General features: G+C 44.9%; 1 protein-coding gene across 1 annotated transcript; it reads left to right on the top strand.

Moving 5' to 3' along the window:
* Positions 1 to 3,443: 3,443 nt before the first annotated feature.
* Positions 3,444 to 17,740, top strand: myh7ba (myosin, heavy chain 7B, cardiac muscle, beta a). The gene is made up of 44 exons (XM_079186463.1): positions 3,444 to 3,477; positions 3,785 to 3,948; positions 4,403 to 4,506; positions 4,604 to 4,747; positions 4,896 to 5,052; positions 5,175 to 5,202; positions 5,481 to 5,577; positions 6,103 to 6,126; positions 6,247 to 6,339; positions 6,452 to 6,515; positions 6,613 to 6,711; positions 6,794 to 6,897; positions 6,970 to 7,108; positions 7,196 to 7,314; positions 7,663 to 7,812; positions 7,943 to 8,113; positions 8,196 to 8,375; positions 8,471 to 8,603; positions 8,684 to 8,760; positions 9,098 to 9,185; positions 9,269 to 9,386; positions 9,481 to 9,604; positions 9,839 to 9,975; positions 11,752 to 12,007; positions 12,104 to 12,346; positions 12,486 to 12,662; positions 12,756 to 12,901; positions 12,980 to 13,070; positions 13,153 to 13,542; positions 13,638 to 13,764; positions 13,852 to 13,970; positions 14,093 to 14,289; positions 14,375 to 14,558; positions 14,752 to 14,917; positions 15,015 to 15,139; positions 15,246 to 15,361; positions 15,459 to 15,651; positions 15,761 to 15,964; positions 16,263 to 16,388; positions 16,561 to 16,731; positions 16,844 to 16,948; positions 17,040 to 17,135; positions 17,252 to 17,386; positions 17,629 to 17,740. Exons 2-44 carry the CDS (start codon positions 3,852 to 3,854, stop codon positions 17,638 to 17,640), a joined length of 5,826 nt encoding a protein of 1,941 aa, XP_079042589.1. The 5' UTR covers positions 3,444 to 3,477; positions 3,785 to 3,851; the 3' UTR covers positions 17,641 to 17,740.
* Positions 17,741 to 19,002: the final 1,262 nt, after the last annotated feature.

Genomic DNA, 19,002 nt, shown 5'->3' with positions numbered 1-19,002 from the left:
CAGCGGGGCTCTCACAGGGATCCTGGAGTGCGTCAGATTGTCTGCGGGCCTGTGTTTGGATAAGGCAGCATGCCCATTGTCTCTGATGCCCCAGCTGGGTCATGGTATGCCTCCATGCTCCTGAAATAGAAAGACAGCTGAGGGCTGCCGTGCATACTGAGGGCAGGGCTGGCCGGGCAGGCCGGGCCCACTGACCCAGACCACAACTTAGGACAATGAGAGACGCGGTATTGTCTGGAGCCAGAGGCTAATAGCTGACGTATCAAACCCCCAAACAGCTCGCTAAAAGACTGATTAACTTCGCTGTGTGTTATTACTGCGCGCGCGTGTGTGTGTGTGTGTGTGTGTGGATAGATGTCAGGGGGGTGGAGTGGGTGTGGAAAAGTAATTGGGGCTTTAGAGAGTTTGTGCCACGCGTCAGTCCGTCTCCACTCTGATGAACCGATGGCTAAGACCTGAGCCCACACAGTTGCTGCAAGGTATTGTGGGCAGGCACGAGGCGATTACAGAAATATCCACCCTCTAAGAATGCTTTGATCCAAAATGAAACACTGCTCCACCGCCCATTTTTAGGCTACTGCTAGAGAGCAAAACAGGGAACTTAATATTTGTTCTGGTCAACAAGAAGAATTATACAGCACTTTTAACAGAAGGGGAAAAAAGAAAAAGAGTTCATAAAAGTATAAAAACATGGACAAAGAGTGAAGAAAATATGAAGTTATAGCTACATTTCTCAAGACGTTTTTTCCGTCACATTTTGCACTGATAGTTGAGTTTGAAAATAATCAGATAAATGGATAGATATGAGGAATATTTATTTTGACAAATTCAACTCTGTTGTCCCATATTTCAAAGCGTTAATAATAATGACATATCCAAATTAAATATACTCATAGGAGAAGGAGAAAAGGTATATCCCAATATGTATATTCATTTTAACATGGTCGTGTACTTTCTTATTTAGATTCTTTGGCAACATTGTTTTTTCAGAAACTTTCATGCCAATAAAGCCACTTTGAATTAATAGAAAGATAGAAAGATGGATGGAATGATAAAAAGATGGATGGATGGATGGAAGGGTGGATGGATGGATGGATATTGTCCCAGCAGTCCCACCTGTGCAGAGGCCGAACATGGAGAGAGGTGCGACTCTGTGATGTGCGATTACACAGTGCTGAGAATGACTGCAGTCATAATTCCCAATCTCTCTCCATCCCGCTGCCTAAGCCTGCTGGCATTCTGTGCATGATGATCTAAAACAACTGTGACAGACCCCCAGATCAAGTCTTGATGACCAAAATGTCGGCTCCTCACTTGCATGTCACCGAACTGTCGGCGAACCAATCCATCCGAGTGAACTGAGGACTTCGTCCCAGCCTTTTGGGCTTGAAGGCTACAGCCGGATGCCAGTTTGGTCATTTTATGCAAATGTATTATAATCAAAACATGAGCATTAATGGGCCTGGCCACATTAGGGTCTAAATGATTTTGAGAAACACTGGGGACGTAAGGAGAGCTGTTGCTCGGAGGAGTCAGCTGTTGCAGCGGGCTGCGGTATAGCAGTGCAGAGAGATGTGCTGGGGGACTGCGCTAACGGCTGCATACATTTCACTATGTGTTTGTGTGTGTGGGTGTGTGTGTTTACGTGCCGGAGAATGTGGACTTATTTAAAGCCAGCAACTCTGGGGACTTTGGGATTCATCTCCTCCTCATGTGTTATCAGCATGCCAGCTTTTCAAATGGTGCAGCGAGTGACATAGTACATAAACCAGCCTCTGCCTCTCTGAAGAGCCCCTTTTCCCAGAATAGCCAGGCCCGCTCTATCTAACTGATGCCCAAGAAAGTTTGAGCCATCACGGAAACACCTCTCAGTCTGCCACGGCAACAGATAACGGCATCAACAAAGATGGCCGTCCCTCAAGTCAAGACATCCATTTTGGAGTTTGTTTTTCTTGTTTGTCAATGTGTGTGTGTGTGTTGAGAGAAACTAGAACGAACCCTTTCTGCCGCATTAAAAGCAGGCCCATCGCTTCTCAGGGTTTGTAAAAGTTAAAGCGTCTCAGTTGGCAGCAGACGGCCGTCTTCGGGCTTATCTAGGTGGCGTTCTGCAGAATCCGACACAGCCAACAGTTAACAGTCAATCTCCCTATCAGGAATGCTGGACTCTGGCTTTGTCTATTCTGAGAAACCATGGTCCCGTTTCCCTCCCCCCGTGCTGCACTGTCACCCTGCTCTCATACCAGGCACCCACCTCTCCCCTTGCTCTGAAGGTCAGATCTGGTGGAGCCAGAGTGTGAGAGGCGCAGCACTAATGCCAGAATTAGTGGATACAGGGGAGCAGTTTGTGGATATACTGTATATTAAAAAAAAACTTTTTAGCCAGGCCTTTCAATGTAGTCATTAGTTGTATCATAGTATACGTGTTCAGCAATTGGAGTGGCATTTGACATGTGACTTGTTCTATATAAATAAAGTTTGATTGATTGCTTGATTGATACATAAAATGACAGCAGCTACATGTGACAATTTAACACACCGTGCTACCAGTGGATAGTTTCCAAGATACTCCACATTTTCCATCGCAGGCCCAAGGTGCTAAAGCCCTACATATTGCTGGCAACAGCTTCGTAGAAGCAATCTGAAAAACCTAAATGAAATAGAAGATCATCACATATCTTGAATGAATCGTCGCTCATGTTTATTGCTTTTAAATTATTGCAAGACTCTTTATTGCGTAGGAGCCCCGCGCCATGTTTCTCTCTATTAATATAATGTTGTGTATTTATAGTAGCATGTTTAATGCCACACAGCTCCTGAAATAATCTCTTCTAAGGTTGCATCCTCTGTGGCCAAACACAATAGCAAACATCACTGTTGGCACTGAACGACACAAAAGCTACAGGGCTGTTACTTTGAGGCCAACATGAGCTCATAAGCATCACATAAAGTGGGAAGTGTGTTTATCAGGAGGTCGGTGGTGAGTAAAAACAAAAGTAAATTCTAGATGTGTTCCTAAAACTACGGATTGTTACTTAAAAATGTCTTTTAATATTCCATGCACATACTTTGGTGGTTTTCCTTAAAATATTCCGTGTAATTTCCTGGTTTTGTTTTTGTGTGTGGACACACATGATGCACTACCCTTCAAAATCTGCTAGTGAAAAAATTCCCCCCAACAGGGATGCTCCGAATGCCACTCTCTCTCCTACTCCCTAGCAGTGTGTACAGTGCATAAAATAACTGGGATACAAAAATAGCCGGCTTGGTTTTAGCGCAATGACAAAAACGTAGCTTTCCTTTTGTGTCAATTGTGACAAGCACTCAGCACCAATAGGCGTCGGAGGAGGTGGCATATGCTAATGACGGACAAATGTCCACTGACCGTGACCTTGAGAGACACAGTATAAAGGAGGGCACATCTCACCAAGCTGTTATTTCGTTGTGGACGTCCCGAGGTCAGCGGACAACTATTGTTTGGTAGGTTGATCTCTACGCATTTTACGCACGGGCTGGCTGCCCTTTAAAGTGTTTTGTAGAGTAGAAGTTTCAGTCAAGCAGTATAGGGTTAACTGTTTGTCTTTGCTGGCACGGGTCAATTAACGCGCAAGAGGTTTCTATATTTGTATTCTCACTTGTTTATAGTGGATTTGCGCTCTTTACGCACGGGTAGTGATTTCATGGCCACGTATTGTTTTCATTAGAAATTGAGGGCTGAAGTAAGACAATCTAGCTTTAACATATAAAGAACTACTGACCCTAATGCAAAGCTTTGTTTTCTTGCCAGAGGAGTTCCTCACCTCGTCTGTCTCACTGGTGCTTCGGGTTGTTGGGGACGGCGAGGAGCTGCCACCATGTCGCGCTTTGACATGAAGGAATTCGGGGAGGCTGCAGGGTTTTTACGCAAGTCTGAGCTGGAGCTGCTGGCGACGCACAACATCGCTTTTGACGGTAGGCCTAATGAGGAGAGTTCAACGAAAACGGAACATAATCAACAGATATTCATATCAGAAATTAATTCAGTTTTTGATTTAAACATAAAGTCATACATCTGTTTTTAAATAAGGCAAACATTCAGCTGATGGTGTGAGATTCCTGTTCGTTATTGCAGTTGCATTCGTTGCAGTGTTTTTAAAGACAAAAACATAGCAAAATAGGTACAAACTATATTAACCTATTAAATAAATCAATAACATCAACAAACAGTTTTTTTCAAAGCAAAGTGTTACAATTCATTTTATTGTAAATGTGTTTTTGAAAGGTGCTTTATCAATGTAGTTTAACAATTTGTCTTCAATAACACACTTCGCTGTCTTCGGTGATGATTTGGTGTATTTCTTTATTTTTTGTACTATGGAGCGTTTTGCTACTTCCCAACATCCTCCTCTGTCTGCTGTACTGTTAGGTAAGAAGCGAGCCTGGGTCCCTGATGAAAAAGAAGCGTACATTGAGATTGAGATCAAGGAGCTCACCGGTGACAAAGTCATTGTTGAGACCAAAGATGGGAGGGTAAGTGATAACCCGCTCTCTAGGCAGTACTGAATGAAAACACTACAGCACGATCCCATGTTCCCCTCCTCATGTCTGCCTGCGTCCATCCCTTTAGACTCTGACAGTGAAGGAGTGTGACATCCAGCAGATGAATCCTCCAAAGTTTGACATGATTGAAGACATGGCCATGCTGACGCACCTCAACGAGGCTTCTGTGCTGTTCAACCTGCGCAAACGTTACTCTGCCTGGATGATTTATGTGAGTATCACGTTATGGACTGATGGTACTTCCCCTCTGCCAGGCATCTTTATCCAGATTATATTTCAACTGCAAGCTTGAGCAATGACAGTACTGGCCATTTTGGCTTTCGGTGTGTTAATGTCGTGCCATGTCCTGTGTCCCTCAGACCTACTCCGGGCTCTTCTGTGTGACGGTGAATCCATACAAATGGCTGCCAGTCTACACACCCACTGTGGTCGCTGCCTACAAAGGCAAACGCCGCTCTGAGTATCCGCCGCACATCTACTCCATCGCAGACAATGCATATAATGACATGCTGCGCAGTGAGTACACACTATGATATTATAAAAACACACAGTACACACAAACATATACCAAAAAAACAACGCACAAACTCTTCAGTCATACGTATGTTACAAGCCTTGTGTTATTTTCTTTTCCTCAGATCGGGAGAACCAGTCCATGCTCATTACGTAAGTATCAAAGTGAACACATTTCTCTGCCTCGTCACAAATGAGAGAATTAAGAAGTTTGTAACTGTAGAAGCCATATAACGTGTAGACCGTCCACACACAGCCATTTCAAATTTTTTTACTCCAAAGTTTTTGTCTTTAATTGAAATCTATCTTCACTTGGGTTTTTTTTTTCTGTCTGTTTTGTGACATGCAGTGTAATTATTTTTGATTTACACTACCTTTGCCACTTTTTACCTGTTGTATGTACACTTTGTTATTTTTTCACACTCCTATAGCGGAGAATCCGGTGCTGGCAAAACTGTCAACACGAAACGTGTCATTCAGTATTTTGCCATTGTGGCAGCTATTGGGGAAACAACTGCCAAAAAAGGAGTAAGGCTGATGTGGCAACATTTTTGTTTCCCAGCTTTTTTCTTTTTTTTGCTGTATTTTTTTTTTTGCCTTCATTTTTCCTTCATTTTTTGGTCCCAGGAATCCTTCCGTGTATCCCCTTTAAACCGTGTCCATACATTCTCCTCACTGTGAAAATGGTGATTGTCTTTACCCTCATGTGTTGTGAAGCCCTTTCCAGCCACTTTACTCTTTCTTATTGATTTTTTAACTATTTTTATTTTTCCCTTTCCCTGTCATATTTTTTGGCTTTTTTTTCCATTATCTTTCCTTTTGCTTTGAGTTTTGGTTTTGACTTTTCTGTGTTCATTTTTCTTACCTTTTTCTCCCCTGAGTTCCCTACACCTCATCATATAAAACCAGATGGCCATTGGTTTCCACAGCTTTAACAACCACTATCTAATTCTCCAGTTGGTTATGATGTTTCCCTTTTGCTTGCGTAAGCATTATTCAATCTGGCTTTATATGATATGAAACTCACAGGCTTCTCAACTTATTCTTTTGCAGCAAGGTCCTGCCACTAAAACAGGGGTGAGTTTAAGCTGCAGGGGGAGAAATGACACAACAACATTATGTTTAACAGTGATTTAAAATAAAATGCGAATTGTCAAAAATAATTTGACTGGGCATCTCTACATTTTACTTACTCAGGGGACTCTGGAGGATCAGATCATTGAGGCGAACCCTGCCATGGAGGCGTTTGGTAATGCCAAAACGCTAAGAAATGACAACTCATCCCGCTTTGTGAGTACCAGGAAAATCCCCTGTACCCTGTACATGCTGTATGTACATTCAAATGAGTTTGATACATTTTTGCCCGATTTCTGGAGCATTTAAAAGATATTCTTTCCCACAGGGCAAGTTCATCAGGATCCACTTCGGGCCTACTGGCAAACTAGCCTCGTCTGACATTGACATATGTGAGTTAACGGTCAAACATCGTGTCAATCCTGTAGATTCTCTTCTTGTTCCATACTGAAGACGGACATGCTGCTCTCTCTCCTTTCTGTCCTTCAGATCTTCTGGAAAAATCCAGAGTGATATTTCAGCAGCCCGGCGAGAGGAGCTACCACATCTACTACCAGATCATGTCACAGAAGAAACCCGAACTGTTAGGTTAGTTATTCTGGCTGCTTCGGATATTTCATGACGTACTACGGCAGGACTGCGACGTGATCCTGTAAACTCTTTCTTCCAGACATGCTGCTGGTTTCCTCCAACCCGTACGACTACCACCTCTGCTCGCAGGGCGTGACCACCGTGGAGAACATGGATGACGGACAGGAGCTGATGGCCACCGATGTATGAGCTTTTATTATGTCCACATTGAGATATGTGAAGTTGTGAGATAACTGATCTTGGGCTTCTTTACAGCATGCCATGGACATCCTCGGCTTCCTGTCCGACGAGAAGTATGGCTGCTATAAAATAGTTGGAGCCATCATGCACTTTTGCAACATGAAATTCAAGCTGAAGCAGCGTGAGGAGCAGGCGGAGGCCGACGGCACTGAAAGTAAGAGCCAGTAACGAGACATCCGGCACAAGAACAATTTGATTTAAAAAGCAAGTTTGTGATTTCTTTTTCCTGTTTGGTCACCAGGTGCAGACAAGGCCTCATACCTGATGGGTGTCAGTTCAGCTGACCTCATCAAGGGCCTCCTGCACCCAAGGGTGAAGGTGGGCAATGAGTACGTGGTGAAGGGACAGAATGTCGAACAGGTGAGGAGGTGCAATGTCTGCCGCCTGTGCTTTCATTATTTAGATAATCTGAAAGACAATGAGATGATATTTCAGTGATAGTGGAAGTGGAAAATGAGGCACAACATACCAAACAACTAAAAGCAGAACTGCAGTACGAAATGTACTTTACAGGGTAGAAATAATTCAGTGTGTTCATTTTCACTTCATTCTGGTTGGATGGAGTGTGCCGATGTCGGACGGCTTCTTAAACCTTGCTCGATCAATACACTCGCCACTCCACACACACACTGGAATCTGGTATCCAAGCAACAGAGGCTATTCATGTGAATGACAGCTGTATTGCTCCTGCGTGTGTGGGTGCTGTAGGTTAACTACGCCGTCGGTGCTCTGGCCAAAGCCACGTACGACCGCATGTTCAAATGGCTCGTGGGACGGATCAACCGCACCCTGTACACCTCCCTGGCTCGCCAGTACTTCATAGGTGTCCTGGACATCGCTGGGTTTGAGATCTTTGAAGTGAGTAAGCATATTTTGGTGTAATATCAACAGGTCTTATTGTGATGAATTAGCAATACTGCAGCATGTTTTTCTCCGTGCTGTTCACTTCTGATGCTCCCTCTGAACACCTGTTCCTCTTTCGTTGCAGCTCAACAGCTTTGAGCAGCTGTGCATCAACTTCACAAATGAGAAACTGCAACAGTTCTTCAACCACCACATGTTCATCCTGGAGCAGGAGGAGTACAAGAGGGAGGGCATCGACTGGACCTTCATCGACTTCGGGCTGGACCTTCAAGCTTGCATCGATCTCATCGAAAAGGTAAACAAAGCGGTTCATCCGTAATAATAATTACAAACAAGTTTCAAGGAGAGGCGTATGTAACACTCCGCTCTTTCTCCAGCCACTGGGCATCATGTCCATCCTTGAAGAGGAGTGCATGTTCCCAAAGGCCACTGACAGCAGCTTCAAAGCCAAGATGTATGATAATCACATTGGCAAGTCGCCCAATTTCCAAAAGCCAAGGCTGGACAAGAAGCGCAAGTACGAGGCCCACTTTGAGCTGGGGCACTATGCCGGAGTGGTAAGTGCGTTCTCACTCAAGCACTGTGACCATCTTTCAACGTTAATTCTTACAGACATCATTCTCTAACATTGATGTCCCTGCTGCTTTCACAGGTACCGTATAACATTATTGGCTGGCTGGACAAAAATAAAGACCCACTGAACGAGACGGTGGTGGCGTGTTTCCGGAAGTCCGCCAACAAGCTGCTAGCTTCTCTGTACGAGAACTATGTCGCCTCAGACTCAGGTACAGTGAACAGGATTTTAATAGCATACAGCGGACATCTTAAGGAGGTCAAATTAATCACCCTGCTAATTACCTCGCAGTGTCCGAACACAAGATCGGCGGCAAGGAGAAGAGGAAGAAGGCAGCCTCTTTCCAGACCGTGTCTCAGCTTCACAAGGTGAAACTGACACCACAAGTTAAAATGGTCTTTTACTATCCTTTACTGTTATTCCAATGTTTTTGTGTGGTGCGAGAAATTGCGGGCATCATCGTTGGACAGCTGAGGCGGAGGCAGTTAAGACTTGCAGTGATGTTTAGGGCAATGATCACATGAACATCACTTTAAGTCTGTGCTGGCTCCTCTCTCCTTTACGTCAAGGATTTCACGTGTGAGGAACTCAAAGTCCTGCAGAATTAAACACTTTACATGGTGATAGTTTTGTTTTGTTGGAATAGTTAAGGTATTGTTATTTATTCATGTAACTTGACTTGCGGCGTTTTTCATTTCCCGACAGGAAAACCTGAACAAGCTGATGACCAACCTCCGCAGCACCCAGCCTCACTTTGTTCGCTGCATCATCCCCAATGAGACCAAGACTCCAGGTAACAAAGCAGCACAATCACGGCATATCATTCGGAGGTAAACAAATGCGACTGGACTCATGTTTGAAACTTGCTCTGCACAGGGATCATGGACGCCTTCCTGGTGCTGCACCAGCTGCGCTGCAACGGTGTGCTGGAAGGCATCAGGATCTGCAGGAAAGGCTTTCCCAACCGCATCCTCTACGCTGAATTCAAGCAGCGGTACAGACCACCTTCAGATCACTTTTGGATATCATGGCAAGGACTTTGAGTCCCAGTAATCTGTCCTAAAACACTCTTTTTTTCGTCCTTTCAGCTACCGCATCCTGCACCCCCAAGCCATCCCGGATGATAAGTTCATTGACAGCAGGAAAGCTGCGGAGAAGCTGCTGTCCTCGCTGGATGTCGACCACAACCAGTATAGATTTGGGCACACAAAGGTAGGAAGTAGCAGCTTACGTAAAGCAGAGCCGTGAATGGCAAAATAAAGCTAAATTGAAAATTATTTCAAATTGGATGATGATGGTGTTTTCTTTTTAATGAACAAGTAAAAATAAATAATCTCTGACTGTATGTGATCGATTCGGTGATTCTTTGGTTCGGTGTTTTTCTTGTTTGTTTTTTTAAAAATGGAGACCTTTAATCACCGTTTCATTGTATCCCCATTCATGTAGGTGTTCTTCAAGGCAGGCCTGCTCGGTCACCTCGAAGAACTGAGGGATGAGCGTCTGGCCAAAGTCCTGACGCTGCTGCAGGCCAGCGCTCGTGGCAGATTAATGAGGATGGAGCTGAATAGGATCTCAAAAATGACGTAAGAAGACTTTCGTTGTCTATCACTGGTTTTTATAGTTCTGAATGAATATAAAATGTATTCATAGGCAGAGGAAAGACTTTGAGCTTGATACTTCACCGGAAAATGAAGACATGAGTACATAAAAAAAAAGAAAAGAAACGTCCCCCAACAGTTGCTCTTCTGAACAGGTTCAATAGCAACACAATCAGCCGCGAGCCTTTCAGCTTGTGATACACTATACCTTAGTGTTCACTCCCTCGCTCCAGTATGTGTGGCATGCAAGGGCAGCGTTATCAGCGTGTGTGAGGCGTGCGCTTGCCCTTGTATGGTTACCAGGCATGTGTGTGGCCTTACTGGTAATAAGGGCCGCGTCCATATCTCTCTCTCTCTCTCTCACACACACACACACACACACACACACACACACACACTTCTCGCAGGTCTCCGGCCATTCTCTCCAACCAGTCTCTCTAAATTACACAATGCTGACGGTGTCCTCAGAGCCAGGTGGCGACATGTGTCAAGTGGCAGCTGCTCGGGCCCTCCCTAAAAATACAACCCCCGGCCCCCTCTCTGGATGCCCGATGGCCCCTGGCCCCTTTTGTCCGCGGCGCCTGTACTTCTAAGTGAGTGCATTGATGGGATGTGTGGCGGGTGACAGAGGATTAAAGTCGACCGTCGGACAGAGGGCTTTAGTTTCTAAATAAACACAGACGCTCACCTTTGAGAGGCACCCGGCATGGAGTCATGCCGAAAATGCAATCATCCCCCCCCCCCACACACACTCACCTCCCACCCCGACGTGTGCACGCTCACTCAAACTCACCCTCTAAACACTGACAGGGAGTCCTTGACCAGTCTGCTCTGGGTCCATATTTAGGGCCGCGAGACGCCATTCTACTGAGACTAAATCAATCTGGTAACCCTGTTTGGTCACAGTCATGAAACATCAAAAGCAGCATAAGGTGTATGATTTCATTTCGCATCACTCTGTGTATGATTAGATACAAGAGAGCGGATAGCAGCAGGATTAGTGCCAAGATAAGTAACTAAATAAACAAACGGGGAACTCCAGGATGAATCTTTTTGACCTTCTTCTGTTAACTTGATCTGATCTTCCCTTCTGCTGGTTTTAAGAGCGGTGAACTCAAGTCCTTCATACAGTCTACCACCATGTCATGTCAGAAACGCGTGCACGTGTTTAGTTTTATTTTAACATTATTATAAAAGTGGATATTGTCGCAACTGGCAATGTTTAGTTTGATTTAATTACGTTTGCATTTGTACTATTAGTGTCAGAAGCTACATGTTTCCATTATTTATCCAAACTTTTAGCTAACTTTTTTAACTGTTTATCTATTAGCTAACTATTTCAACCTTTTATTAATTACTTTGACTAATTACTACAACTATTGTTTATGCTGTTCTTTCAGCTAACTAGTAGAGCCATTCATCCGTGACTTTTCTCTAAGTATTACAACTGTTTCTTTCATTTATTTTTAGCTATTTTCAACCATTTATCCAATATTTTTAGTTAACAGTTAGACCTTTCCACTTACCTACTTGTTAACCACTTTTCACACACTCTCAATTTAAAAGTTAAAGTGTTTCAGCTGATTCCACATGTGGATATATGCATCCACATATAAATCAAATCACAAGTCTTCCTAATATTTTCACGTACCCTCTGACAATTGCATAAGTATCCCCTCGAGTAGAAGTACACCTGAAAATTTGAATGGCATAAAAATCCTCACTCTTCCAACGGATCCGTTTATTTCGCCGTGTTTTTAGTGAGGCTCTGATGATCATCCAGTACAACATCCGGGCCTTCAACGCTGTCAAGCACTGGCCGTGGATGAAGCTCTTCTTCAAAATCAAGCCTCTTCTGAAGAGCGCCGCCACAGAGAAAGAGCTGGCCGCTCTGAAGGAGGAGATGGCTAAGTTGAAGGAGGCTCTAGATAAATCGGAGGTCAAGCGCAAAGAGCTGGAGGAGAGGCAGGTCAGCCTGGCCCAAGAGAAGAACGACCTCTCTCTACAGCTGCAGGCAGTAAGTGCCAGTCCTCATGTATTCACACATTCATCTTTTGGAGAGACAGACAGTAGAGTGAGAATGTTCTAAGCGCATACGCTTTCTCCCCTGTAGGAGCAGGATAATCTTGCAGATGCCGAGGACCGCTGTGAGCTGCTCATCAAAACGAAGATCGTGATGGAGGCCAAGGTGAAAGAAATCATGGAGAGGCTGGAGGACGAGGAGGAGATGAGCTCCAACCTGCTCGCCAAGAAGCGCAAGCTAGAGGACGAGTGCGCTGAGCTAAAGAGAGACATTGACGATCTGGAGATCACTCTGGCTAAAGTGGAAAAGGAGAAACATGCCACTGAGAACAAGGTATGGAAAGTGGAAGTGGAATGAGTGGCCTCCAGAGGGCGCTAAGAGGCCACAGAGAGAGCCACAGCACATTCAGTAGATTGAGAATGTCAATCACTTTTCATGAGTGTCAAGTATATTTTCTTCTTCTGGCTTGCAGGTGAAGAATCTGATTGAGGAAATGGCAGTTATGGATGAAACCATACTGAAGTTGACCAAAGAGAAGAAGGCTCTTCAGGAGGCTCACCAGCAGACTCTGGATGACCTGCAGGCAGAGGAAGACAAAGTCAACTCTCTGACCAAAGCCAAGGCAAAGTTGGAGCAACAAGTGGATGATGTGAGTGTATTTTTCGCCTAAAAAGAAAAGCACAGGTCGGTCACCATCCTATACATAACATGGAACATATGTTACCTTCCTACTGTGAATTAGCTGGAAGGATCACTGGAACAAGAGAAGAAGCTGCGTATGGACCTGGAACGGGTCAGACGTAAGCTAGAGGGAGATCTGAAACTCTCCTTGGAGTCGGTTATGGACTTGGAGAATGACAAGCAACAACTTGATGAGAGGCTGAAAAAGTGAGCTTTCATATATTCACAGAAAAATATGATCTTGCTGTTAAGAAATAATGATTAACAATGACTGTTCTCTACCAGGAAAGACTTTGAAATGAATGTGATCAGCTCAAGAATAGAAGATGAGCAAGCCTTGGTCAATCAGCTCGAGAAGAAGATAAAGGAGCTACAGGTGGGACCAAGTCTCTCAACCTCCAATAGAGCAGCTATGAAACATCATTTTGACGAAATAACTGACCTATTCTTTCTTCCAGGCTCGTATTGAGGAGCTGGAGGAGGAGCTTGAGGCCGACCGGGCTTGCAGGGCCAAAGTGGAGAAGCAGCGTGGCGATGTGGCCCGTGAGCTGGAAGAGCTGAGCGAGCGTCTGGAGGAGGCTGGTGGGGCCACCTCGGCTCAGATCGAGGTCAATAAGAAGAGAGAGGCGGACTTCCTGAAGCTGCGGCGAGACCTGGAGGCAGCCATGCTGCACCACGAGGCCACCACGGCAGCCTTGCGGAAGAAGCACGCCGACAGCGTCGCAGAGCTCAGCGAGCAGATCGACAGCCTGCAGCGGGTCAAGCAGAGGCTGGACAAGGAGAGGAGCGAGGCCAAGCTGGAGGTTGATGATCTGGCCTCTACTGTGGAGCACCTCTCCAAGGGCAAGGTAAATCGAAAATAAGAGGATAGACACGCTGAGTAGCATGGAACCAAACTAGATCAATCCCTCAAAAATCTAACATTTTGATCGCTTGTCTGCAGGCCACTTCAGAGAAGATGTGCCGCCTGTATGAAGACCAATTGAGCGAGGCTAAAGCCAAGGTTGATGAGCTCCAGAGGCAGCTCAACGACACCAGTACCCTAAAAGCTCGTGCTCAGGCTGAGGCTGGTAAGGAGCTTTTGTTTTATCATAAATCTCATAAACAGATTTCACAGACAGGTGAGTTTCACAGGTAACTTTTTCGCCTCCGTGTAGCCGAGGTGAGCCGGAAGCTTGAAGAGCGGGAATCCATGGTCTCCCAGCTCCAGCGTGCCAAGAACTGCTTTGGCCAGAATGTGGAGGAGCTGAAGAAACAGCTGGAGGAGGAGAATAAGGTGAGCTCCATGTCACTGCTTCAGTCAGTGGTTATTTACAAAACTGGTAGCTACCTCTGAAGAAATTCGGAGTTCCTCCACTTCGACTAACTGCTGTCTACCATCATGATTGGTCTCCTAAGGCTAAGAATGCCCTGGCCCATGCACTGCAGTCATCTCGACACGACTGTGATCTTCTGAGAGAGCAGTACGACGAGGAGCAGGAGGCCAAGGCTGAGATGCAGAGAGGTCTGTCCAAGGCCAACGCTGAGGTGGCTCAGTGGAGGACTAAGTATGAAACTGACGCCATCCAGAGGACTGAGGAGCTGGAGGAAGCCAAGTGAGTGAGATGAGTTTAATTTACAGAATTCGATGGTAATGATCGTTTGAATGCATGAGCGTAAATTGTGATTGCCTTTCATTAGGAAGAAGCTGGTGACACGTCTGCAGGACGCTGAAGAAAAGGTGGAGGCTTCAAATGCCAAGTGCTCCTCCCTGGAGAAGACTAAACATCGGCTCCAGACAGAGATCGAGGACCTTGTCATTGATCTGGAGCGCGCCAATGCTGCTGCTGCTGCCCTGGACAAGAAGCAACGCAACTTTGACAAGGTATGGGCTGATGGCAACTAATACAGAGGGTTGCTTTTGCTGTCCTCAAGGGAAATCACCCTAATTAGTCAAATGAATAATAGTTAATTTGTGCATCTGTCTTATTACCTGGTGACTTGGTAGGATTGGGTTCTGGTACCATTTACAACCATGCATATTATTTCAAGACTTCAAGTCTTATTGTTTTCTCCAGCTGCTGGCTGAATGGAAACAGAAGTATGAAGAGTGCCAGTCAGAGCTGGAGAGCTCTCAAAAAGAGTCTCGTGGCCTGAGCACAGAGCTCTTCAAACTGAAGAACTCCTACGAGGAGACCCTGGATCATCTGGAGACCATCAAGAGGGAGAACAAGAACCTCCAAGGTACCTGTCTTTGTAGCTCACATCACAGATCTTTAGTGTGTTTTTACCTTGACTTTATAAGAAATATAAACGTTTTTTTCTATCTCTACTCCCTTAGAGGAGATTTCTGACCTGACAGATCAAATCAGTCAGGGAGCGAAGACCATCCAAGAGCTTGAGAAAATCAAGAAGAGTCTGGACATGGAAAAAAGTGAGATTCAAGCTGCCCTGGAGGAAGCTGAAGTAAGCAGTTTGCAGTGTTCGCTCACACCTTCTTGTGGTCTGGGATATTTTTTGACAGAGGTGACCCACAGAATATCTTCAAGCATTAAGTGTATTTCTGTCTCAGGGCGCTCTGGAGCATGAAGAAAGCAAAACGCTCCGCATCCAGCTGGAGCTTAACCAGATCAAGGCCGACATTGACAGGAAGCTGGCAGAGAAGGATGAGGAAATTGACAACCTTCGGTGAGATTCATCGCTTACTCTTTTCGTCCTTTTGATTCTATCCCGTCGGCCACTCCATACAAACTATTTTCTTTCCGTGATGTCTTTCAACTTCTAGCCGTAACCACCAAAGAACCCTGGAGTCCATGCAGGCCACCTTGGATGCCGAGGCCAAGTCTCGCAACGAGGCAGTGCGCCTGAGGAAGAAGATGGAGGGCGACCTGAATGAGATGGAGGTGCAGCTGAGCCATGCCAACAGGCAGGCCGCAGAGTCCCAGAAACTCCTGAGAAACCTGCAGGTTCAGATCAAGGTGAGCCCGTCTAGAGGCCGGTCGATGGACCTACCCGTGTCAGATTCATTAGCACATGGAAAATAATTCCAATCAATATATTTTGCTTGTACATCCTCTGTGACTACAGGACATTCAGTTGGAGCTGGATGAGACTATTCACCAGAACGACGAGCTGAAGGAGCAGGCGGCGGTGACGACGCGCCGCAACAACCTACTGTCTGCTGAGGTGGAGGAGCTCAGGGCTCTGCTGGAGCAGAACGACCGTGCTCGCAAGCTGGCTGAGCATGAGCTGCTCGAGGCCACCGAGAGAGTCAACCTGTTGCACTCTCAGGTAGGAGGAAGCAGTTAAAACATAGTGACATAGAATACTTCAAATAAATAAATGGGCTCATCCAACAATGGTCACTCACTTTCTGTAGATCTGCATGAAGAGGGTATTTCCATTTTCCCGCTAGTCTTTGTAGATATTATCTGAAAAGAATCTGCAAATGGTTAAGATAATCTGATTACATAATCCCAGCTAGTGGTTACTAGTTTTAGAAAAGAAATGAAAGAAACCATATTGAAAACAAGATTCAACTGACATTTTAATCCTGTTGGGATTCTTGAAACTTGCTCTTTTGATGCAGAACACTGGACTGATCAACCACAAGAAGAAGCTGGAGAATGATCTGTCCACGCTGTCAAATGAGGTGGACGATGCTGTGCAGGAGTGCCGCAATGCAGAGGAGAAGGCCAAAAAGGCCATCACTGATGTAAGATCTGGAATGAATAAAATACAAAGTGCATGCTACAATACATTTACATAACAGAATCAAAAATGGATCTACAGGGGGTTTGGCAGCAAGTTTGTAATATTCTGTAGTTTGAACTGTGCTGTAAGATCACTTAATGCCCATTTAACACTGATCCTCTGTATTCTTGTAGGCAGCCATGATGGCGGAGGAGCTGAAGAAGGAGCAGGACACTAGTGCCCATCTGGAGAGGATGAAGAAGAACATGGAGCAGACCATAAAGGATCTGCAGATGCGTCTGGACGAAGCCGAGCAGATCGCCCTCAAGGGCGGCAAGAAGCAGGTCCAGAAGTTGGAGGCCAGGGTGAGAGATGAGACAAATGAAATGCTTTTATAGAATCTCCGTCACACATGATAATCCTCATGAGTTTTGTTTGTAATGAGTGGATTGGTTTACTTTCTGGTCTTGCTGGTAGGTCAAAGAACTGGAGAACGAAATGGAATCTGAGCAAAAGAAGAGCCAAGAGTATCAGAAGGGAGTACGCAAGTACGAGAGGAGAATCAAAGAGCTCTCCTACCAGGTAAACCACCAGTGTGGCTGCACATAAACACATGCCCGAGGCGTAAAATATGAATCCATGTTATTAAGAGGCCCCTGTGCTGTCTGTGAAGGGTGAGGAAGACAAGAAGAACCTGGTCCGCCTGCAGGACCTCATCGACAAGCTGCAGAGCAAGGTGAAGAGTTACAAGAGACAGACGGAAGAAGCGGTGAGTCCACCATCAGTAGTTTAATATTATTGTACTGTCAGTGATCAACTAGCCCGAGCGCCTCTTCAGGTCACTGTGTACACTAAATGGGTTTCTCTGGTTCCTTCTGTCTGCAGGAGGAGCTGGCCAACACCAACCTCTCCAAGAACAGGAAGCTCCAGCACGAGGTCGATGATGCAGAAGAGAGGGCCGACATGGCCGAATCGCAGGTCAACAAGCTCCGAGTCCGCACCCGGGACCAAGGCAGCAAGGTGTGTAAACTTACATGTCATATTACAGTACGCAGCCAAATTGAATGACCTTTTAGAAGTATTTATTAAAATTAGCCAGCAGGCTGCATAACAAGAACTAATCTCTGACGAGACTGGATGTAATCCTCTGTTGGAGATGACCTCACGCAGCCCTCTCATGTGATCTCTAGTGCGGCCATGAGTTAACGCCGTGACACTGTGTACGTGGTTGCTAATAAACAGCCCTGTCTTGTGTATTTCAGCATGCTGAGTGACGGGAGGCTGAACGCTACGGCCTAACATATCACAGCCAGCCAGCTGCAACAGCTGTGCTCAACTGTGACGACACACCCAAATAAAGACTTCAAAAATGTACTTTAAGCGTGACTGTTCTGTTTTTCCATTGTCAAATGTGTGATGAAGATAGAAATTCCACAATGAAGGTCTAAAGAAGAATTTATTATAATATTAATTTGACAAACAGCTGTTAAGTAAGGAAAATGAAGTTCAATACCAGCATTAGAGGAGGAACAGGTGGGTGAAAGTTGGTTACAGAAGTAGCTATAGTAGAACGTGAAACCTAAAACATTAATCTTCTCTCCGTCTCTCAAGAAAGAAATTAAAACATTTGTGTGCAGAGGTGAATTCTTAACATAACCGTGAGGGATTTTTATGCATCATTCAATGCAGACACATATGAAAAAGCATGGCTTCTTATCTAAAATGAATTAATAATTACGATTTTACACCATTAACCGTGTTCACATCTCTTAAAAGTCGTTCCTTTCAACAAACAGTAGATGCTATCGATCATAGTGAGGTGTAACATAATCATATTCCATAAAAGAAAGAAAAAAGCACCACATGGTCTGAGTGAGTTAAGGACTAGATGCGAAACACATCTCATAACAAATCGTCTTCATGCCGAACATTACATGAACCTCCAGTAAATAAAGTCAAAGCGTCAGTGAACTAAAATAAAAATAAAGTGTTTTGTTCAACACTGTGCAGCATGTTCTTGGCCGAGGGGGATCACATGTCACCATTTTCTATACAAATCAGTAAATGAAATCTAAGGCCTACGAGGAGCATCACACCACATACAGCAGAAGTGTTGAGAACCATTTCTCTTGTGCATCATACAGAGGGATCACTCGCTCTGAGGTTCAGATCACAAAGCTACAGAAGTCACGGTTCAGAGATTGTTTATATAGTTGCTCCAGAAGAGCGCTCACAACATTCATGTTTCTCTTAACAATAGCGTCATTGACTTCCATGGTGGATGACTGGAGTGATAAAAAGAGGTCAATGATAACATACGGTGAGTATTAAGAGTATAACACCGCTGCAGAGGTACCCTGTGTCAAATCACATCATGTTATCGAGGAACCACGGCAATTATCTCGGGCCTCCGGCAGACAGACTGAGGATCTGTGAGAGAGAAGCACTTGTAAAGTGTACCTGCATCAACTTCACTGCAAAGCACAAAAGATGAACTAATTCAAAGTATGCGCACACACCCATCAAGAGATTTAAGACATGCTGAATGAAAGCTAGAAAAAAAAAAAAGGAAACATTTCTGGTTAATTAGCTTTAAAGCAAATAAAAGGCTTTCAAAGTGTAAAGGACGTTTTTTG

This window comes from Pholis gunnellus (assembly GCF_910591455.1).
Source record: "Pholis gunnellus genome assembly, chromosome: 3".
Lineage (NCBI taxonomy): Eukaryota > Metazoa > Chordata > Actinopteri > Perciformes > Pholidae > Pholis > Pholis gunnellus.
The sequence above is the reverse complement of the archived record's forward strand: the minus strand, read 5'-3'. Positions and strand labels throughout refer to the sequence as shown.

Bases quoted from the DNA above. Each gene is read 5' to 3' on its own strand.
- myh7ba (XM_079186463.1), top strand. From the start codon at position 3,852: ATGTCGCGCTTTGACATGAAGGAATTCGGGGAGGCTGCAGGGTTTTTA. The intron at 6,712-6,793 runs GTTAGTTATTCT...TCTTTCTTCCAG, and splicing joins GAAGAAACCCGAACTGTTAG to ACATGCTGCTGGTTTCCTCC. The intron at 8,114-8,195 runs GTAAACAAAGCG...CTCTTTCTCCAG, and splicing joins GCATCGATCTCATCGAAAAG to CCACTGGGCATCATGTCCAT.